This window comes from Bombus fervidus, chromosome 17 (genome assembly GCF_041682495.2).
Source record: "Bombus fervidus isolate BK054 chromosome 17, iyBomFerv1, whole genome shotgun sequence".
Taxonomy (NCBI): Eukaryota; Metazoa; Arthropoda; class Insecta; order Hymenoptera; family Apidae; genus Bombus; species Bombus fervidus.
The window spans coordinates 3,346,968-3,370,824 of record NC_091533.1 but is presented as its reverse complement, the minus strand read 5'-3'; the positions used below and the strand labels follow the sequence as shown (position 1 = coordinate 3,370,824).

The following is a 23,857-nucleotide window of genomic DNA, read 5'->3' as shown; positions in this document are numbered from 1 at the left end:
ATCGGCACGCATGGTCACATGCTCGCGTGCACGGCGCACCGACTGTAACTTAAGGGTGAGCGTGAGACGCGCGAGCGCACGCAAGAGTACGCGTACTCGCACGCGTTTCCCTCGGAAGTGGACAAAAAGTTCGCTCGACTCACCAGGTTTATTTTGTACTCCGTTTATTTCTTAACGCGGGGGCTGTTCTCATTGTTTGCAGAAATAATACGATGAAAGTGGCGCGAGTGGTTGAAGGAAATAAATGTGGGAAAGCAGCGGTTTCGCCCGTTGAAATCGGAAATGAAATTATACCGAGTTAAAGCGCGGAGGGTGGCATTTTCTTCTGTTCGAGACACGCGACTAATCTACCGTAGAATTCAATATTATAGGAACGCAAGATTCGTGAAAGCTGGAAACGGCTTGTCCACTTTCACGAAGCAGATGTTCCAAGCCTTTGTTGTAATTTCGGTATTTGCTGTTTGACCAGATATTAAAATATTAAAGATCCTTAAATTCCCTGATACTTGCGATTCGAGTGGTAAAACATAACGTCCAAGGACCATTGCAAAATGTTTGGAAAACGACGAAGAAAATATAGATGACTATATCATCATGGAAAACCTGTCTGAAAAGCGAGCAGAATTAATAATGGATCCACGTGGCGAGATATGGTTGGTGGACGTATCGAAAACTTGGTGGAAGGGCACCCGGTCTATTCCGGCTGTTGCCGGATTATCAAAGTCTTACGGCCTGGCTTTTCCTGCCGACTTTTCGATGCGGCCCGTCTAAAACGGACCTCGTCTGCCGTAGAGGCATCGCGAAAATGCGACGTGTCCGAGAACGACACGCGTCGAGGCACCTGTCCTCTCTCTAACACTTTCATAAGAGACGATGATACTTACGCAACCGGCCGGGCGATATTTAGCTCTTAGGGCTAATACGCAGAGCGTCTCACCGACGATCAACCTCCTCTTTCTCTTCTTCAGGTTAAATTTCATTTCTTTCCTCTCTCTCTCTCTCTCTCTTTTCTTCTTAGATCGTCTTTAACAGAATGATCGATCGAAAATTTGAAAGAAACAGGTACCCGCACTGCTGTTTAATCGTAGTTTCAGTTCGCGGATTTCAACGTAGATTAATGGATTAAACAGGATCTTCGAATTTCCTTTTTCAAACGAAACACGAAAGTGGAAACGATTGTTTAAGACGAGGACGACTCCAGTTACCTCTTTTATCTAACTTCCTACAGATAAAGTATGAAGACTATTCTAAAGATATCTTTCTTCGGGCTAATCAAGATCGACCTAATTGAAAACTCTTCTTTCCCCACTTTTGGTACCCTGAAGCCAGCGAAGATTCTCTTATCAACTTTACAAACTATTTTCTGCCAACGTAACCAATTAGGGACCATGTCTACCATCGATAATCCACCATAAGCCCAACAACCATTTAACCGTCGTTTTTCCTTCGTTTGAAAGAAAACGTTCCGTCATTCGAACGGCGATGACAACGAAGATACGCGAGTGCAATCGAAATATTAGGCGTCCCTGGTCCATCTCGTTTCGGGCTATGTACTTCCCTTCTGTAATAATACTGTCTATTAGGTCAGTCGAAACGAACGCAGCAAGTGTCTACTTTTAGCATACGTCGACGCGGCGGATAATCCGAAAGGGTCCGAAGTAGCGGAGCCTTCGCTATCCACGTCGTGCCTTGCCAGCCAGTAAGTTTATATTATTGTGATGCCGTGTATATTTACAGAGGGCCAGGAATTTTTATGATGTTGATCGTTCGTCGTCCGTGCACCGTCGACTGGCATTCTTCGACACTTCTGTGCATACGCCTTTAATTCGAGACACGGAGATTTACGAGAAACAAGGGCATGCATTTTTTTTAATTTAATCGAGACCTTGAAGCTTTGAAAGTAGGACGCGGAGAATAAAAAAACGAGCTACGAAATCTTTTTGGGCGAATTCAAGGAAGTTGGAAAACTCTGAAATGTAGCGAATCCGAACGAACGAATCTTCGCATGGCTCGAGACGGTCTTCGCAATTAATTGGGTCGCGAAGTTCGAAAAGGGTTTTGTGCTTGTAGTTTCGACGCGAATAAATAACAGCGATTAACCTGATCTGCCTTGAACAAGCCGGTCTAGCAAACTTCTTAGGCGAAAGGAATTAAACGACCACTTAACAATTAAAAAAATGAGAAAGGAAGAGATGGTAAAGATAGTACAAGATAGTAAAGAGAAGAGATTCGGATACTAATTAGACCACGGCAGCTGCTAGTTTCTATCACGATGACCGAATGCTAGAAAATGCACCGAATAGATTTCTATTCGATTTTTTAAAGCACGCATTTGATATTCTTATTCTAAGATTTTTATGATAATTTCCTTTCACATATAAATACATAATATTTATCGCAGTTTCATGGACATTTAGATAAATTCTAGTGAATATATCTTAGAGTACTACAGTTCCACGATATAGATAGAAACTAGCGGAATTTATAAAACTGGCGACCCAGAATCGACGACCCTATATTATAGTTTCTTCAAACAGTAGCATCTTCTCTTTATATGTAAATGAAAATATTCCTTCTATCGATGTACATTTTCTGATATTGTTCTCTTCGATTCAATCAGATATTGATATCAATTAGCAGAGAAATTAAACGATCAACCAGCCTGGGGAAGATGATGAATAGAAATAGGATTCCGGAATGAATACTCATCATTCAAAAACTAGGTAACAGCAACGGGGAAACTTAATTAATAGGTACAATTAAAAAAATAGTAGGAGGAAGATTCTGGTATATCTGGGTTAAACGATCATCAGAGTATGAAACGAGAAGGAAACGATCAGAGGTGGCGACGAACGGTCTGGAAAGTGCCTAACCTACCCCATGTCTTGGCAGCCGAGAGTTTTTTTCTCTTTCTCGTAGGTGGTGCGCGGTAGGCCTGGCCAATTTTTGCGTCAACCGCGGCTGTAAACATTAGAAAGCCGGCTGCCAAGGCGTGTGTGAGCCACACGGGTTCATAGCCTGGCGAAAAAGAAGAAGAGAGAAAGAGATGCGAGGAGCCAACACACGGAGCGTGTGCGAGTCACGGGGCGAGAACTGGGCTCTGCCAGGACGCGCGCGTACGTACGGAAATTACGTGTTTCCCGACTGAGTCAGTGAGTTCGATGAAACCGAATGAAAGAAGAAGCGCGGACGGGCGCCAGTCTCGGCCCTCCTGCCAGCTGCCATCGATCGAAGCACGTCGATCAACGGGCCACGTGTAACCGCTGTTGTCTTGCTTACTTTGTTTTGGGATCAGATCCTCTTTGGTTGTCGCTTGGTTCGATAACGAAACTAGGAAAATTTGGCTTTCCAGAAATTTTGAAAATCTTGCGATTCAAAGAGAGGGGTTGAAGAGGATTGGCTTCTGCCGGGGGAAGTTCAGGGGATTGAAAGGTTTTCCAATTGCGAGATTTCGACATGCGAGATACTCTTCGGAAGTAGGAAATTATGAATTTTGCAAGTGATAGGAATGTTATATATTAAATATTCACATCGAAGTATTCGATCGTTCCAAGGATTCGAGAACCACACCTTCTAAACTACGTGCATAACCTCAAACATCCCTAATATCCTCTCACCCTAACGCTCTAGATCTCCGTTTGGAAACCTTGAAAATCTTTCAAGCATCTACCATCGATGGGCTGTTTCTCCTATCTCTACAACCAATCACTTCTGTACTATTCATCGTAGAATCCGTTCTAGAATCCACGATGTAAGGCGTCGAGGTGGCCAGAGGGTATCGGGTTAAATTCATCGGATCATGGAACGCGAAACGACCGGATGCCTTGGACGTTGGACAAGATCGACTATTCTTGAAGAACGATCCTTGGAGTGGTAGCGAAAGTCTGCCAATCGGATCGTTATAGATCACCGGTGCTCTTCCTACGAGTCTTTGTCCCCCTTGACACCGGTTGGAAAACGAGCCAGGGAAGAATGGGCTCGCGCGCGATACCCAGGCTCGCGCCATGAAAACAACCGGAGCCCCGTCGCTGCTTGTATGGGGGCCGTTGAAATTGGCAGAGCGTTCCAAGAAACTTTGAATCGAAGCCGAGAGTCGAGTGGACACTTTGAATGGACGGATGTGCGAGTGAATGAACGCGCCACGCTCGATTCAGACCACCACCCGCTTCTCTGTCTCTCCCTCCCCTGTCCCTCTCTTTCTCTAGGTTCTGCTCTATGAGATCAACGAGAACCGACACGTCGAGCCAATACTTCGTGGTAGAATCAAAAATGGCAATAACTATCGATGGTTTGGGAGAGGGTTTGGTGTTTGGTGCTCGATCGAGCATCCAAAACACATTTAGTTTGGAGCAAAAACGGGTTCTAAGTTACACCGTTCCATACGTTTCAAGCACCTAACGTGTTTCTTGGGTGCAGCATTACATCGCTTTTCGATGAAACGATCTATGTATTCTAAACAAAGTACGCATCCTTCGTCGAACAAAGACGAGCTAACAGCTCTTTGTACCGATATAATAGCAGCTAATAGAGCTGATTATTTTTTTGGGTAGATCGTTCGCGAATCGTTTGGTTAACCGGTTGCGATTATTTGTTGCAAATAACTAACATACGATAAGACGCGATTCGTTCGTCTCTGAAACTGCCGATCGATCCGATTAATCGGCTACTCAAAGGTAAGAAAAGAAACGACTTTATCGATGATTCGAACGAGAGAACCGAACTACATATATTTCTAGAAAATAGATTTCCCTGTTTGAAACTCTCATAGGATCGAGAGTCTCTCCTTAATCGAACGAGTATAGTGGCGAACCCTTACCGTGGCTGGTGATAAAATTGGCGAGGTAGAGATCGAGTTCCCGGACGGAGACGTTGATGTGATAGGGGTTGACGCAGAGGCCCGGCTGAGCACATTCCGCAGTCTTCTCCAGCCGTTCCCCGTCCGTCGACTCCAACGGAATTGCCTTGAAGAGGATCACCATTACTAGGTCCAACCTCCATACCTGCGACATAACGACGACGACCAAGGGTTATCGACTGTACCTGAATGCAGGAACATCACCAGGGACCATATTCGATTTCCTCCGGTCCATGGTGGTTTTCGTGCTCCTTTCGCGATTTCATGTGAAATCGAACTCGTTGAAATTCGACAATTTCAACTACTTTTTCATTAGAAAATCGAAGTATTAGAATATTGAGTAAAATATCGTACTACTAGGTATTTAAAAATATAATTCTAAATGAAGTATATTCTTAAATACAAAGTGTAATGAATAAATGATTAGTTAATTTTGTAGATCAAGCGTCGCCTTGCTTTATGCTCATCGAAAGAGTTGCGATAGCGTGCGGAACTTAAGCAGAAGTAAGTAGATTGGGAAGAGAATGGTCAGACATACCTTATCGGCTTGACGCAGGCAGTCGATACGACGCATTTTACCCTTCTGGTCAGGATTACTCAGGACACACATTGCTGGCCTTTTCCCCGTGATACTCAGTACGAAGTCTTCCCTGTACTCCTGCGTGATATCCTTTCGTAACTTGCCTAAAAGCCGCGAGGCCCATTTCTGTTTTACTTCCAGCTTCTCGTTCTGTAATCCATGAAAATTTGTTTCCGTTCGAGTACATCGTTCAACTTGCTTCTTTTAAAACATTTATATTATAAAATTTCTAACTTTCTATCTTTCAGAGACGTAAATTCCTCAAAATTTACAACTTTAGTTCCTAAATACAAAAATTAGGTTTGCATTCTCGTAAATTTGTATATATATATATTATTAGCCAGTTTCCAGTTTACCAATTTTCTGTCAACTTTACATCGACTATAGTAAGTTAGCGAGGAAAATAGAAAGGACATGGCAGACAGACAATCCCACTTCCGCTGCCATCTTTCATAAAGAAGAGCAAAGATAACTGTCCGAGAGTCAACTGGCATTCGGACTCCTGGTAAACTCTCTGTCTGTCTTTTATGTTCAAAGCGTAAAAAGAAACGACTTTCTAGTATAGCACGCATCGTCGTAAACTGGTTACAGAAACCATATTCGAAAGGAGTTCCTCGTGTATATCGGTAAGTCGAGGCAGCTGTTGATCTGGAAAGTTCCGCCAGTTTACAAACTCCGTCCAATGGCTCGGGACCAAAGCAACGCTGACCTCAAACTATTCGTCGGAACGATATGCGGGAGCACGTTCCCATGTGTCCCCTTCTCCTCCACCCTTCTGATATCTTGACCTTCCTCGAGTTCCACGCGACCCTCTCTGTCCTCGTCCTTCGCAATTTTAATTCAGCATCTTTCGATGGAAAGGACTTTATCGCCGTGCTTTACGATCTTTCGCAATTCAACATTTTTACAATAATATCGGACCGATGTTCTTCGAATTCTTAATATGAAAGCTCTTTCAAACTCTTTCTATTCGACGAATTTATAGTGGAGCTTGGTTTAGACTGCAGTTTCAATTCGGTAGACGAAGAATTACCAACTACGAATTATGTATAATCCGTGCATATTTTGCATTTGAAACGGTGCGACAGTAGTGAATAGCTAACGGTAACCTAAGTACGTAGCTATAAATTATCCTAAAGCAAGGACTGGAAACAGTGGCGATCTTTTCTGTAATTTTTTATTCTAAACTTCGCACACTCTGGTCATCGTTTGTCTTTTGACAAAGCGAACCTTCGAAACTTTTGCACAAATTCCAACATCGAAGGGCATCCCCTAAACCGAATCCAGACTCCTGCATCATTTAATTTCTGTTCGTCAACGCGTAGAAACAAGGTTGCTCTTCGATTCCGTTCAAGAATTTACTATCATCGTCGTATTAAAGTATGGCAATCTTTTTTAAATGAAATAAAAAGATAACATAAAGACATAAAAAGACAAATCCTTACGAAGCCATATTGAACGTTTACGAATCGTCTGTTGGAACATTTCGAAATATCGACGATCACACGTTATAAGATTTCTCCGAAAATTTCCAAAGACAACGACTGCCGATCGTCGTAATATCGAGAGTCGCGGGGTCAAAATTCCTTTTTCGTTCGACCGTGTTCATTTGAAAACAAACTAAAATTCCGCGCAATGCTCTCTCGGAAGGCGAAGACTATCTCTGTTCGCGTATATCGGATAAAATTCCAGGCAGCGCTTACGCCTAGGGCAGGCTCGTTTTTCAGTCACCGTGGAAATCTGCGAACAAAGTTGGTCGCGTCGCGTTCGACTCGCAGGCGGGCACGCTCGTCGACCTGCCTCGGCTCCGCTTCTGTTATTCACCTCACGGCCAAGGCCCCCGGTGGAATAGCAAATGCGCGCGGGTGCATAAGGTCCCTGAGAAATGCGTCGAAAGCACGCGGAATGCATCGACGCGACGACGACGTCGATCTATCCCGCCTAGCCCCTTTCTGCCACGCACGTGCGAGCTCCGATACTTTTGCGAGGAACAAGAAAACCGCTGCCGCGTTGCTGCGCGTCCTAACGCGCGCGCCGCCTCGTCCAAATGCCTCAAAGGCCATCGACGATTCTTGGTAAAACCTCGACCTACGAGATTTTCCTTCGGACATTTCCAATGAAACCGAGATTTTGCTGGGAGATAGACTTTATACGGAATGATTACGCGATTTTGTTCCAAGGATGTTTCTTGGCTCTAGCTATCGTGTGAAAGCACAGGTTTTCTAAAGGTAAACGATGAATTTTCGGATTGGATAGATGCAAGTTTCTTAAAATTTATTTTCTGTAATATCTGGAAACAACAATGAGAATTTATCCGAAAATCGGTACAACATAAAAATATAATTTATACATGTACAATCATATTCATCTGTCCTACGTTCTACTAATCTTTTTAAAATGATCAACACGAGATAAACTTCATTCGACTAAATGGAACATCGTTTGTGAACGATTTAGATAACATCGTTAGAAAAGAGTAAGCAAATACGATATATATTTTGGAAAAATTAAATGTTATAACGCAATGTATTTTGAATCTATTCCGGTTGCCAAGATAAAATATATAAAATTCGCGTTGCAGTCAGCCTGTCAATTCGAAATCAAGCCCATCGATAAGAGCACCGTTAATCCAAACGCTGATCGGAGGCCGATCTACATATACGTTAGAAACACGTCGGTCGTTTACGAACGACGAACATTTTCCAGCTCGTTGCGTCCTTAATACCGTCTAGGCGGTAGTGCGAGTAGTCGCGCGAGCGCGTTTTTCGCGCACGAGAAAATTTCAGGCACGTCCCGGAGAGTCTCGCGCACAGAAATGTCACGCGGACACGCAGGCCGGCTCAACTGTGGGAGAGACCTGGGCTGCGGTTACGGTGCATCCTGCATAAACCCGATCAAGTATGCCGAGTGTGAAGGAGGGCTGCGAACGCACCGGCCACGTATATCGTGACATGCGTATGTACACCTAGGCGCGGCAGTTTACCTCGTTCACGCCACCGATTTCTCGCGATGCTATTCCAGCCGTTCTTGACCAGCGTCGGTCGATACGTGCTCGACGATCCGCTTCTACCACGATTGTTTGGAAATTGGTTCGAAACAGAGTCGAGAGTATTTCGATGGAGTTTAACAGGAAACAAATGAGCCTCTCAGGCAGAGAGAAAAATCTTTTCAAAGTTCAAGTTCGATCGAAATATTACGCTGAGAAGAGTTCTACCTTAAATATTCGTTGCTGCGAACGACTGTAATCTACTTAAGCAACGTGTTGATATAATCTTCTGGGACGCGTAAGAGAAGCAATCTCTCCGATGCATTACCGCGTCGATCGCGATCGCCGTGGAATTCTTCGAGCTCGACGAGTCAGGTATTGAATAAAAGTCGTAAGTTTCTCCGCGTAAATAAATCTCGGAGAGGCGGTTCATTTTTATGCTTTTCTCTCTGTAGCACATTCACGTACGGCTCGTTCGATCCGACCGGCCCTATCCAGCTTCGGCCGGAGCAATCGAATTCGTCTCACTTCCAGAGCCAACGAGCCCTCGTTACATTAGACTCAGTGAAATTGAACGTAAATACCGTGAAGAAAAGGACTGCCTCCAATTCTGACGGTTCGTCGCGTTTCGCGTGATTATTCCAAACGGAACGACCGTCTTCGAATTCTCCCTCTTTGAAATTGAACAAGCGTCGCAGGACAATTCGAGACAACTCGTTCTAAACCCATTCTTTCGGGATTTGCTCCTCTTTTTGGGAAACCCTTCGTTCCCGTGGACCGAAAGCTAGAAAATTCGTCGACTGGGCTATGCAACGACAGATAATTTGTTGACTGAAGAATTTTTATTCCATTTGTTATCTGCACTTAAATTCGCACGTAATGAATGGTTAACGAAATTCATACATTAGTCGCGAATGTGGCTCAGATTCGATATTCAAGCAAATATTCCCTAAATGCAAATCATAAATCCACCGCTTGAATCGATAAAAATCGTGCCTGAAAGGTGTTCGGATTCTGATTCCTCGAAAGAAAGAAAATCGTGCGCAAGTCAGATTTTTCCAGGAGCTTTTCCAACGCGACAATAACAGCCTTGTAAGATATATCTATAGAAAGAGAAGAGAAGGGGGAAGGGGAGAAGGAAGAAAGGAAGAGATCCGAGGATTCACAAAAGCGGCAGCTATTTCGGGCACAAACATCCAGGGAATGCGAGGACGACATCGAAACGGAAGTGGCGTGCAGAGTGGCTTAAAAAGGGGGCCAGTCAGCCAGAGGTAATCCCAAGGAAGTAAGGGAGCTTCAATCGCAATATCAACGAGAAACAAAGCCCGTCCGAGTGAAGGAAAGAGGAAACGAAAGAACGCGAGTTTTCTACGAGGAGGTGGAGAGAGAACAGAAGTAGAAGAAGTTGGTCCACGCGATTGTTGGAACGCGGAAGAGCATCGATGCTCTCAGCCGTTTCTATTTCCGTTTTACGTCTCCCTGCGAGTTCTTCCATCCGCCCCCACGCGACCAGGCCCTCACGAAAGATCGGAGGAACAAAGCGGAAACAGGTTGCCGCGTTTTCCGGACCAACGCGCGATTTCCTTTCGTTTCACAGTTTCGCCTTTCCTCGCAATTTTTTCCTCTGTCACCGCGTCGATTGTCGTCGAATAGTTACTTTCGCGATACGATAAGTATTATTAATCACTGCTTGACTGGTGATTTCGAGACGATTCAGCTTTTATAAGATACGATCGATTGCGAGGATCCAAGATCGTACTATCAGAATTTTAGAAGAAAATCTTTCAATTGTCCCCGACAATTTTTGCTTGCTCTGGAGAAGTACGATATTTGGTAAATTATAAATTATTGAGTCGATAACTTTTACAGTTTACCAAGCAGCGAGTATATTTTTCGAGAATGACGGGACACTTTCACGGAACGGTTTGGAAAGATAATTTCGAGACTAAATCTTCGAACGTTTTACTAAGAAAAACGCAGGGCTGCTGGAAAATGCACGCTTGGTATCTAGAGGAACAGCAAGATACGGACGCAACAGCTGCCGGCGATTTATTTTGGATTTGCCGCGAGCTTTCGTGGCACGGTTCAAGCAGCGCGAATATATGACACGGTGTGACACGGCGCATACCTGCCGCGGACGCGAAAGAAGCCCACGCGTGTGTAATGCCTCGCCTTTTGCCCGACGTAATCACGACAGCAACTCGTGAAAATGGGATTCGCTTTGATCTCACTACACACGGTATCGCGATCGAATGGTTTAACTTTGGAAGAGAATCATCCTAACAGAAAATGATTTTTATCTTACGACGAAAAAAGTGGCTTTCCGAGAAGCTTTTAATAGATTCGCAGTTTAAAAGAATTGATCGCCAATTGAGACATTTTTAAAAGTGAAACTTATTAACCTCGTGTTCTCTCGAGCAAATTCCTCTCGAATTTCTAAGAAGATAGCGCTATAGTTAAGTGGCAAGGGAACATAATACAGACTTCATACAGACATAAATGACTTTAACGTTTGCAATTCCTTCTTATGAGTACAAATAAATAAAATGTCAAAAATTATCTCAAAGTAGAAAGAAATGGCGGATACTAAATGTATCGACGAGTTGCTATGAAAATCGACACGTTCGGTGGCTCGGAATAAATGATTCGTCAGAGCAATTCAATTGGTGATTCGTCAAAGACTCTTCTGTGCAATCTAAACGTAGACGAAACGCGAAACCGACGTTTCACGAAGCTGAACATCATTCTGCAATTTCGTCGTTCTTTTTATTTCTCTCTCTCTCTCTCTCTTCTTTTTCAGAGCAGTGTTTTTTAATTTCATTGCCGGTACGTTCTTTTAAAATTCCACGTACATAATTACGAGAGCTCGTACGTGTGCCCGCTGCAGTAAGCGCATCCTCGAATTCGCGCACACCGAAATTACGTATTACGGTCGTACTTCTCGCGAATGAATTTAGCAAACGTACGCACGTTCTTGCATACCGGGTGGCCCGAGATTAATCGACTTGCAATGAACCAACGATAAACACTTTTCTTCAAAGCTATTTCTAACGGTCACCTTTCCTATAAAAAAGAAGATTCCCCCTTTATTTTCAATTAACAAGTTTTCTATTCTATCCGACTCAAAATTAAACTGAGAAGAGTTTCTGATAATATTACGAACTCTATCGCATTTTAACAATCGCTTTCGTAATCTCCATTCATCTAATTACCATCCGCGCAATTCATCCAAACACTGCATCTACTCGCAAAGTAAGCTGAGAAGGCAGCCAAAGTTAAATCCGAAAAATAAGGCGAATCGAGGAACCGGAGTAGGAAGTTCGCGACGGAAGTTTGTTAAACCCACCTCCTTACATCCTCCATGTAATACATAATGTTTTAGCCCGCTCTTCTGTAATAACCTTTATCCGCCGCAAAATCTTCTTTATCTTAACAATTCAAAAACGGATGGAAAAATAACCTTGGCAAGTGCCTAAAAAGTTCTCAAAATTATGGATCGGGTGTTGCCTCCATTCAATCCTAACATCATCGATTCGACCACGCATTCATTTCGAAAAATCAAGAACCACTTGCGATAACAAACACTAACAGCGTTACACCGGCGTCACCCTATATAAAACCCCCATGTGCATCATCCACCGTTAATGCATTCCCATGTGTGAGTGTGTCGATGGTTAGCGCGGCCCTCCCTCGGCGCCGCCGCCCCCAGAGTATCGTGGTAGGGGCTGACCCCCACTTCGAAAATGCCTGGGTGCCCTCGCTGTTGTGCCTCCACCGCTCGTCCTGCCGTGCCCCCACTGCCGCCGCCACGACAGGCCCCCACCACCGCTGCCGCAGCAACTACGGCCGCGGAGGCTCACAGGCTATTTTCAAGCGCGGGAAATAAAGCGGAGACTGCATTTTTAGCCTAACGGCCGACGGTCAGCTCGTTTTCGTCTTCCCATTCTCGCGAACACGGTCAGAGGATGAGAGGAGACAAGTACACGAAAGAGTGGAGGGGAATGAGCGAGAAGAATGAAAGGGATTGTCTCCTCGATGGGGTTAATTGGAGTTGTGTAATCGAGTGGGAGGGAGGATCGATGCTGCGAGAACGTTTCTTTATTTCCGATTAGGTTCTATTAGTTGGTCTTTTAGCGGAGTCTTGCTAGCTAAATGCGTTCCATCGTCTCTGCTCTAAGATATCTCTTTTAATTTCGCTAATTTAAACGTTCGTTAGCTAATTTGTACCATTTGCTTTTATTTTTCTTTCAGTTTCGAAGTATGTGTAAGATGCGGTCTCTTATATAATTAGTACGTACAGCTTTAAATAAATTTGTAACTGCAGGAAAAGAATTGTAAAAGTTCGCAGACAAGTGATACGTCAGGTATCCATTCTTAAATACGACAGACTGCAAACTTCTCAAATCGTTTTGGCATAATTATGATCTTGTAATCGTAGACTTCTAAATTTATAACTCCCGCTAGAACTAGAACTATATATACATACTGCATTCGAAAGTTATTCAATGAATACGAACAAACCAGATGCAAAAATCGAATGTAACGTATAATTAGAGAGTAACGGACATATTTAATTTCCCGAATCGATCTCAACGATAATCATCAAATACTCTGTCTAACTGCTTTCTAACGCAAGGCAATTGTACCTGGCGGTCGAATATAATCCGAACGAAGCCCTGGAAACAAGGCAGAGACGGTCGTTTAGAAGGGGAAGTTTCTGAACGAGCTGAGCCCTTTAACACGCGTTACGGTGTAATTTCAGCGAGCAGAGAATCGCTCTAAACGATACTCCGCGGCAACGAGGACGCTGGTCTCGAAACTTTTCGACAGTGGTCGGGGTACAGACGCCATCCTCCGCCGCCCCTTCAGCCACCAACGCCGCCGCCGGAGGTGCGTTAAGGAACGAAAAATCAAGGAGGACGGCGCCAAAGCCGGCGGAGCTTTAATATTTAGATTCAATTACGAGAAGAAAGAAGGCATCGTTATGCGGCAAATTGTCGCAGTCTGCTGGACCGCGAAACAGAGGGTGGGTGGCTCGGAGGTTGAGGGTAGACGGTGGAGAGAAAAAGGAAGCAAGGGCTGGCCGAGACGCGTTATATCGCGACGTAATGGACGCCTCGAGAGGCTTGCTCGCCTGGCCTGGCTACTTTGTAAAAGTTATTGTTATTAGAGGCGTACAGACCGAGAGGATTTCTGTGTATTTGCCGATTTTTTCGGGCCACTCTCCTTATCTGCCACCTCTTTTAAAGTGGTAATTGGTGGAGCTGGTCTACGAAGTATTTTATGAGGCTTTTTTGCGCGAATAAGAGGAGTTTATTCAACTTCAGGTGAAAAATTCTTGATATACGATGTGCTTCTGCCAAAAAGGACAAATCTCCTATTTCCACACTGTCAGCGAATTTTCCACTTTCTACTAAGCCTTTCATGCACACGATGAAACGATGATACTCGGTAATAAACCTCTACGGCGTGCATAATTTTAAATACGTTTATCTCGAAAAGCCGTTTGCGCGCGTTAATCCTTTTTTATCGGATTACATCACATATATAGATAGAGAATTCTATAAACACGGGGGTGAGTTTGAGAAGCTTGTCGGTGACATTGAATTTGTTCGATTTATCTTTGATTCGCGGGCGTAAATTTCGAACAGTTCACGAAATACGGATAAATCGGTTGTTCTCTCTTCGCAAATTACTCACATCTGCCCGTTCCATACAAGGGACACAAAACAAAGGATATAACGCAATTCCGAAAAAATCACAATTCCATCGAAACGAACTCAGTTCCGTATAATAACAAATGATGGAAATTGAATCATGGAACTGGCTGCACTGGAATAATCAAACAAATCGGAATAACCCACGTTCCGGAAAAGACGTAGAACCTTCTCAGAGTCGTTAAGAGTGAAAACACCGTTTCTCTCGCGTATAAAGGAGATCGAAGATCCATCGGGACAAAGAGGGATCGCGAAAACAGAGCGGTTCGATGAATTTTTCGACCGGGTTGGAGCCGGTTGGCGCATGATCGCGAAAAGAAAAGCGCGTGTTCGGTCGAACCACGTGGCCAGACTGTGTTGGCGTACGCCGTACGCCAAATCAACAACGCTAGCCCCCTACGTACGAATTACGGGTTTACGAATCTTTGGCAGCCGGCGAGGCGAGTTTAGGTCGGCCATGTGCACGCCACTTCCCGTGCCACGTGCTACCTCCACGCGATCTCTCCTTTCGAACGCGCTTGTACTTGGCCCCGGAGCTTTCTTCTTTTCCATGACATTGAAATTCTCTTCTGAACTGCTGCGTCATCGGATTTTCACGCAAACGTTCGATTTTGGAACTTCAGGTTGGAATTTTAGAAATCAAGATTTTGGATTTGGCGATGGCTTAAAAGACAGAATTTAGTAGAATTATTCGAGAGCTACTGGGTCACGCGCGCTTTTGATTCACGATGGGAACGTGTCCCGAATCTACACCGGAGCTTCTACGCTTACCGAAATGTCATGCATCATGGAATTGCAAAATGTTACTGTACTGAACGTGTCTTGATTTCAAATCAGTGTATCTTCTAAATTATTCGAAACTTTTTAAGGTAATAAATCGTACAATTCATTCGATTTATTTCCTCGCAAACATAAAATAATACCAATAATGCCAATAACGCAATTATTATTAGTATTATTAGAATGTTCCGCGAAGCAAAAGAATTATATCCGTTTAAATCAACGTCTTCTATATGGAAACGCATATCTCTATCTCGACTAGCTGGTTCAAAGGGCTTAACTGTCGGGGTTAAATTCAGGCCACCCTCCCTTCCCCCCGCCGGTAAGCGTAATCTATAGCGATTTCTCTCGCGGAGAACACCGACAGGCAACCTGGATGCACGTGTGCGCGAGTATCGATTCGGTTTTTCGGCCTCGGGCCTCGTTTCGAGCCGCTGTCGCGACTCTGTTCGCTGCGTGTTTACGCGCGCTTATCCTATCAAAATTGTGCACACGCGTTGTAACGCGTGTCACGGGAATTAAGCGGGCAAATGAGCCACTTTGCCATCAGAAAGCTCGTCCATTCCCGGCGAACTGGAAATGTCGTAAAATGATCGATTCGTTCCACGATACGACAGACGTTTCACGCTTTTTTTCTAGAAAGAAATATTCGAGAAGCTCGTACATCCACGAAGTTAAGTAGTTGGATCGTTATACTGTGAAAGGTTGTTGCGAATCGTCATGGTTTTCTAAAGACGAAGAAAGTAGTTTGGTCAGGGAAGAAGGTGTGAAGGAGACTCTTCTAGACAATTGTCCACTCAAGCTCTTAAACTTCGTCCACTCGTAGTTAGAAAGAAAGATGTTTCTACCGCGAGAAGCTCGGCCGAGATTTAAGGCTACGAGAAACTTTCTACCGCCACCGAGGGGAAGAAAAAGGTATTTCGTTCAAGAAAACCTCCCACGACTCTCATATTCCGTTTTACAAAATTATAACATCACACCGTACAGAAATGAAAGATCGATAAATATCTATCGTGTCTATCGGCGGCACAGATCGTATCACGATCTACGTAAACCGCATAAAAACATACAAACCACCCTGTCAAAATTTCGTATTCCAAACAGCAACCTCAACAGTTCGCGATACACCGGAATATCGTCTGTACTCCAATCGGGAAAAAATGGCCAAATTTCGAAAACAAAAACGGAAAGGAAAAAGCTCGTTCGAGTTGCATAAATCGAGATACTGGAAGACGGTTACTTCGGAAGCCGTGTCATAAATTACGAAACCGAAGAATCGAGACTCGGAGTGGTCGTATGCACATGTACGCGCGACGGGGAAAAAGCTCGAGTGTCCGTGGCTAGGAAAAGGGGTTAGCATAGAGGGATGGAGAGTTGGTCGGTGCGCGTCGATCGAGAATTTATGGGAAGCCCATAGGTGGGCCGCTTCCAAACGCTCGATGGCAATGGCTACACACGCTTCATAGAAGAGGAAGGGAAGAGGAGATGAGAGGAGAAAAAGAGAGAGGCTGGGATAGACTGGAATATATTTATTAATTTGGCATGCTTCCCGACCGTATAGCTGCTGGCCCCTTACGTTACTACGTTATGACGCGAACAAAGCGACTCCGCGATTTCTTTATAGGCAATTCCGGCCTCTGCATAGAGTGTTGTAAATATTACAACCCCTCCCACTATTCTTTCTATCTCAATATATGTATATATAAATCTCTATATACATACTAGGGTGTTTCAGGTTTTTGCGTAAAATAATGACAGGATATGGTACGAGTAAAAATAAGAGAAAATATTGTATAAGAATACGCTCATAAATACTCGATTAATAACCTCATTCATCTCTTATATCATAATATGACACATTTGGTAAAATAAAGGAAAATATTTATGGACGATGAGAATTGCGCGCCCCAATGTATAGGAATTTTATTTTCTTTCTTTATCTGAAATTAATTTCTATATAACATTTTTCATTATCTTCAATCGCAGAATATAATGGTAAAATGGAGCCAAAAAAAGATAAAAGAAAGTAAAAATAAAAAAATACCTGGGACACCCTATATGTATGATAACTACGTAGAGGATCGAGCATCCCGGGCCACCCCCAGTTTAACCCATCCTCCCCATTTGTTCAACCCCTGAGGCGCTTCATTCCGCGCGGCCTTTGAACTTACGCGAGACGACGAGGATTCCTCGAGACACCGCCGCGAAATGCCGCGCTTAATTTGTTTGCGAGACCTCTTCTTTGCAGGGAAACCGCCCCCAAACGTGGTTTGCGGTTCGGTTTGCGAAAAGCCATTTAGGAGAACGAGTCTCGAGGATAGGTTGATTTGATTTTGCCGAGGCTTTACTTTCTGATACGTTATTCGAGGTGAAACTCGCAGATGATACGCAGGTATGTTATACAATATTAGATTGCACTGTGGGAAACTTAAAGGAAATCTTCGGAGATAAAGTATATTGGAAGGTTTGTTGAGAAGTTTCCAAGAAATTCTTCATTCTGCGTTAGAAGAACCGACGAAGGAAATGTAAAGTAACTTTGGATATTACGAAGAAGATAAATTATTGTTATAGTCGATCTTTGTGCAGGACGAAAATCAAAAGGGGTTAACAGATCAATTTAACAGTTAACAAATAAATATTCTCGGTTCGATGTGTATTTGCCAAACGGAAGATGAAACAAGGTCATCCTCGATTTAAGAAGAAATTTCTTTTCAATCATAAAAAAAGCTGGCGTCAAATAGAAGAATCATGCTCTCGGAAGAAATAATTTTCTCCAGGACAATTCCAAGAACCGATATGCAGGCCGTAAGAGGAACACAAACTCGCGACTTTTATAATCTGAGTACGGCCGCGAGACGACATTCTTCTAGTCGCATAATTCATTCGTTTTTCAGACACCGGCGTCAGTCTCCTTGGGGGATTGCTTCGATCTACTCGTTTATTTTCGCGGATATCTTTACGCCGTTGAATGGGAATACTACCGCGGACAGATTTATTTAGAACGAGGAGAACGCGTTTTCCCCTTCATGCCTCTTTCCACCCCCTTTTATTTATCGTTACCGCGACAATGGAAATGGCCAACGGTGTCCTCGGATTGTACTCTAATTTAATGGACATCCGTGGCAATAATATGAAGAAGCTACCGTAGGAAACACGAAAATGGCGCCCTGTAAATTCTGAAACGTGGACCGAACAACTTTCGCGTACAGATAAATGGACGATAATTGTGTTGTAATGGTAAGACAGCGTTGTAAACTTCGATAAAAACTGAGTGTTCACTTTTCGATCGAACTGTTCTTGCTATCTTTTACAAAAGTTAACTAGGACTGGAAATAATCAATTTATCATTTTTCGTAAAATTACCATTTTTGGGCAATTGTACGACTGTTGATAAGGTAACGATAAAGTGTTAATAGAAGTTAATAGAAGTTTGGAAGATTTACACTTTAGATGTAAGTTGTGGTACGAAGAAAATATTCTTTGGAAGAAAAAGACACTCTTATGTGATGTCGAAACTAATATTCCGTTAAAGAGGATTTTAAAATCGAAGAAAATCAAGGTGTGTCGATTAGGAGACACACGGATAAACGCGATATCGATTACGCCTCATTTAAAAGTAAAACTGCCGGAATTGGGCCAAAGTGGAGGCCTAACGAATCCAATCGACTTATCGAGCCGCGATGAATTTCACAGTTCTTTACCACCCTCCGAGCCTTAATTTGCTGCCCATTCCGTATAGCCGACAGTCAGTTCGCCAAATCAGATTGTTGGCTCGCGCGTCGACTTTTAAGTATCTCTTACTTGTTCGCAAAATTACTAAATGCTGTATTTCCTTCGAGAAAGGCCAAACGTTCAAAAAATATTTTTAACTGTAATTAAAAATATAATAACATTACCTAGTACTCGGCTGAAAGTACTCCATGAATTACACAACAATCGTTGTTCTCAACAAGATACTTCGCGAAAGCAAAATTTACTCCCAGAATTTTCCATCGCCAAACACCAACCTCGACAGCTTTAAAAAGTCCTTAGTACCCAAAGAATAACCCTTGGCCTGTGCAACAGCTCTATCGAGAATTACATCGAACCAGAAGTCGAGGAACGCTGTCAAATCAATGTTTATTTTGAAAATCCTCCAGCATCCAAAGAACATCCCCTCGGTATACAAAAGAGCACCATTGACCCCTGTGATCACAATGCATATGATTACACCGACCCGGAAGTGAAGCGATACGGGGGCAGATTCGGGGCTATAAAACCGCCCGCACCCAGGAAACGCGTGGAGCGATTGGACGTGGGATGACGTTAGTCGGGGGTGGCGAAGCCGTTGCGAAAATTTTATTGCCATTGTTTCCGGCGTCTCAGGCCGGCGTTCCTTCGAGAATATTCGCGCGAAAGGGTTCCCTCCTCTCTCACAGACGTACACGATATGCTTTGCCGGCAATAAAACGCGAACCATGGAGCGGATGGAAAAGGGAGAGAAACGCGGAAGTGGATTATTTCGCGTCTCAACGATATGCCTGCCGTCAGGACGCCTCGAGCCAAGGGTTCGTCTTCTCGACGATCGTTTGTCTTCACAGCCTTCAGCCGAAAGGCCAGGCTACGTCCCGTAAAAAGTCTCACGCGCGATTAAACGCCGCTAGCTCCGACACCAGGGGGTCCGAAACCAAGTACAGAAGAGAGGGTTGATGTAGTTTTATTTTCTTCAACACGCAGAGAGCGCGAAATGAAGGAAACGACTGCGTTTGTTCGAGATAATCGAGCAGTTGAAGCGGTAAACGACGTAAGCGTAAGTGTAAGTAATCAGACACGAAGATTTTTAGTATAGAGGAGAAATACAACTCGTTTAATCCGCTAACCGCGACAGAAAGACGTGTCACTCGAATTGATAATCTCCTTCGAATATAATAATTTCTTTGTTTAAAGATCATTTATATTTTATTTTCGTGTGTATCGTTCCGTTAGTCTCAGAAAGGAATGATATTTAAATTTATAATGACTAAAAAAAAATATAGTAAAAGGAAACTGCTGGAGAATCAGCTTGACGACACGAAAATTCCGCGTGTCCTGTCCCGCATCGCGCCATTTATTTATTCATCGATTCGCGGCAGCAGTCGATGTGCATCGACCTCATTAAACCCCTCTTCTCTCTGTCCCTGCACCGCTTGCAAGCCGGCGTCCCAAAATCAACATGAAAAGAAAGAGGGGCTCGAAAAAGAGAAGAGGCGGTCGAGGAAGCGGATATTCCCTGGTGCCGCGGGTGCGTCGATATAATTAATAACCCGAAAGCCGAAACACATAATCCAACATTAACAAGCAGCGGAAAACAGGCTCACACCCCCGTGTCGCGGGTGTAGAGGTCGGCGCACGCTTGTGTATCGAGCCCCAGCCCCCCCAACGTAAACTGGAATACACCTCCTCGTGACGAGGAGGTGCGAGGTGCATCGTGATGCGATAGCCCGCTTGAGCTCGTTAGATGAATGGGGCCGACACACATACCGAACAACACCGAGCTAACCGACACGGCCAACCAGAGAAGGGGTTGGGAGAGGATAGTTGCCAGAGCGAGAAGGACGGCCAGATATCGAGAACTGTCGAAAAGAGGAGAGAAACGTCCAGAGAGGGACAGAGAGGTAGCGGCATGGGAACAAAGGGGAAGGGTTCATAGGTGGGTAGGATAGGCAAAGAGAGAACGAGAGAGGAAGAGGGAAAGGTATAGAACACAGAACACGAGGGTGGTTGGTGGTTGGGCCGAAGGGCAGACGGAGGATGGGAGTGGAGAGTAGAGGACGGCCCGCTAGTTTGCATAAATTTAGGAAATACAGGGTAGAAAATCGATATCCGCATAGAGATTATAGATGGTGGTTGGTAGGCGCCGCGTAGCCGCAGCCTCCGTCGCGACGGCGTATGCGCTACATGTCTACGCTCTCTGCCGACTACCCTCGTTCCACCCTCTGCCGACTGCACACCCCTCCTCGCTCTATCTCTCTTTCTCTTGCCAGATTCCGTCTCGCCCTAACCACCCTGGCCATGCCCCTATATCCCAACCCTTTCTATCTTCCTCCGTCTTTCTCTGTTTTCCCCCGATCTATCTCCATCCCGCTTTCTCTCCAGCTACCCGAAAAGCTCGTGTGTACCCGTGTACTAGGATACTTCTTGCGGGTGTTGGTAGTGCACTCTCTGCACCCCCGCACATTTTGCACCCACCAACCCCTCTTCGTCCCTCTGCCGCCCTGTTCTCGCGTGATAGCGCGACTCGTACACGTTCTCCGCGTCCTACAATATCTCTGTCCCGGTCTACCCACGAATCTTCCGTCTTTTCCACCCCGTTCGAAATCCCGCACCCTCTCTGACTCTTCGTCCTCTCGTCCCCTCCGCCCTCTTCCCTTTTCCTCGTCTCTCTGTTTCTCGGACTCTCGATGCCACGTTTTGTCTCCTCGTTCCTGGCTAACCGTCTCCGTCTCTCCGGATCCTCTCTCACAACCCCAACTCCCCCAGCCATCCGTAGTTTCTCGCTCTTCCTCCCGTCCCCAGAATTGAAGTAGTCGATATCGTCCTGCGGCCTGTCTCGAAATTAAGAGAAAACGACGGACTCGGACCCTGCTCCGCAGCCCCCTACCCTCGACGGTCCAAGAATTTTTCTTGCTTCCTTTTTTCGCTCTTCGAACGCTTCTTCTCTGACAATTTCCACCACCCCATCATTCGTATTCCTTTTTTCCTCTTTCTCCTCCCTTTTTCTCCTTTTTACTCGGTTTTTCGGTAGCAGGGTGTACCATATCGCCCAGTCGTCGGACCAGAGAGAAAGAGCGAGCTTCCATGCCTTTCCTCGTCCACTCTGCTCGTCCTTCGTGGTCGACGAATGTTTCCTTTTTTTTTTTTTTTTTTTTTAGATAGCCCCCGAGGGAATCAAGGGGAGAGGATGTGTTTTTTCGAGGGCACTCGCCATCGAACGAGACCTTTCACCGAAGGGGTTAATCGCGTATCGACGAGCCGCGATTATCGGTCGTTTCAGGGTGCTCGGATACGTAAACAGTACGAGGTAAGCTTTCGCAATTCCAATAACTGTTCTCTGATATTTCTTCCGACCGAGTCTCGATTATTAATAGAATCTTTTTTTTTACAAAGGAGGCAGATACGGACTACAGGTAAATTGCGGACTGTCGGGTGATTAATGCGGTATCGATAAAGGGGTTGAGGCGTGCAAACTTTTAATTGCAACGCTCAGAGACCTCGAAAGTCTTGATTTTCTCGAACAATGCGAAACTGCCTTACGTCACGCGATTCAATCCGATATAAGACATCCTTCTAAAGAATGGACATCGATCACGATTCTAACTGCGAATCGGTAAAGAATTTTTCTTATGATTTTACACGCGGCTACAGGCTGAGATTTTAGCAACGAAACAAAACGAGGAGAATTGTTTTACATCGTGTTCCAAGTGTAATTCTGTACAATGTCCTTATCCCGCATACATGAGAAACAGCAGACTACGAATTACGGTTCTCAACTTTATACGATCGATTTTAAGATTACGAACTACGTTTTTTTGTTTCACAGGATGAAGTACGGACTACAAATCCCCTTTTCCTAGAATTCGGACTACAAAGTAGCTATTTTCTATTTTACGCGAGGCTTTGGACTATAAATTATGCCGTAGATAGGCAACCGACTGCAAATCCCCCTTTTCCTATCTAGATAACGCTCTCGACTACAAAGCACCTCTTCTTTATTTATGTCCCACCACTTAGACTGTTGATTAGACCGCAGCCAAACTTTAAATGAACTTCAAACTACGGATTTAACCAATTCAATCCTTCGCGTTACCGAAGTTTTTACGATACGATTGTCAACGATTGCGGTATACTCTTATAACGGCACTTTTCCAGATAGCAAGGATTTTCTTGCGAAAAATTTATTTATACACTAACAACTGTCTTCTTTGCTATTCTCTTTATCGATGGAAATGGTACGAGAAAGATAACGAGAATGATAACGGGATGCGAAGAATGAACCGTGAAGAATGAATTAATTCTCCATCAAACCGTATAAAATTTACAAGTCGAAATTTCCCAATAAACAGATACTTGAAAATTCTCAATCATTATCGAAAACCACTTTGCCCAGGAATGTTAGAGAAGGGAGGAGACCTGCAAGGTCCCAAGATACCAAAGTTATTTTGCCCTGGCAGCTGCAATACTTAGATTGAAATATAACGGATATATCGTCATCGTATTGAAGTAAAAGTTTCTTTATTCCTTCGCGATCGCCTCAACCGATCCGGAAAAATAACTCTACGTTTAGTGACACAATCTCGGAAGTTCCAATTTATTCAACGATTACAAATGGCGTAAAGTATGTATGTAAATGGCGAGAAATATGTAGAGTCAGAGAAAGTGTCCGAGAGTGGAACGTGTTCCTGTTCGAATCGGTCCGCTTTCAAAGATCGCGATTAGAAAAGAGAAGAGTATACGAGAGAGAGAGAGAGAGAGGGAGGGGGGAGGGGAGAGGAGGTCTCTCTTCTCTGGAAACGTCCATTCCAATTTTCCGCGGGAACGAGTGTCGCATGTCAACGAGTCATGCACGTCGTCGCTTTTTATCCGCGAACGCCATGAAATGTGTATCGCTTTTTTCCCGGCTCTTTCTGGAAAGCATCTGCGTACGTGGCCTGTGTGTCGAGCGGCTTTCTACCAGCTCGAAAATTTCAGGTCGACGAATGTGTTGTCGCCCGATTACCGAGATCGATTCGTTCGTTCGGAAAAACGATACGAAAATGAATGAATCAAACGCGAGTTCGAACCAACTCCCAATCTTCTGTTTAGTCCTCCATCCTTTCCAACACTGAACAGTAGTAACTTGCTATTGCTTTTCAAAGTTTGAATGTGACCTAAACCTAATCTGAACCTAACGCCAGATAATGTTTCTTGGAGGGATGCCGACG

At 44.3% G+C, this 23,857-nt stretch overlaps 1 protein-coding gene across 9 annotated transcripts in view; it reads right to left on the bottom strand.

Annotated features, from left to right (window-relative positions):
• Nfi (Nuclear factor I) overlaps positions 1–23,857 on the bottom strand; it is a 61,933-nt gene that overhangs the window by 24,524 nt on the left and 13,552 nt on the right. For all 9 annotated transcript variants that reach the window (XM_072020642.2, XM_072020644.2, XM_072020645.2 and 6 more), the window contains 2 exons: positions 5,394–5,585; positions 4,817–5,000 (listed from right to left, as the gene is read on the bottom strand). In XM_072020642.2, the coding sequence (XP_071876743.1) occupies positions 4,817–5,000; positions 5,394–5,585 (376 nt within the window). The remainder of the gene's footprint in view (positions 1–4,816; positions 5,001–5,393; positions 5,586–23,857) is intronic.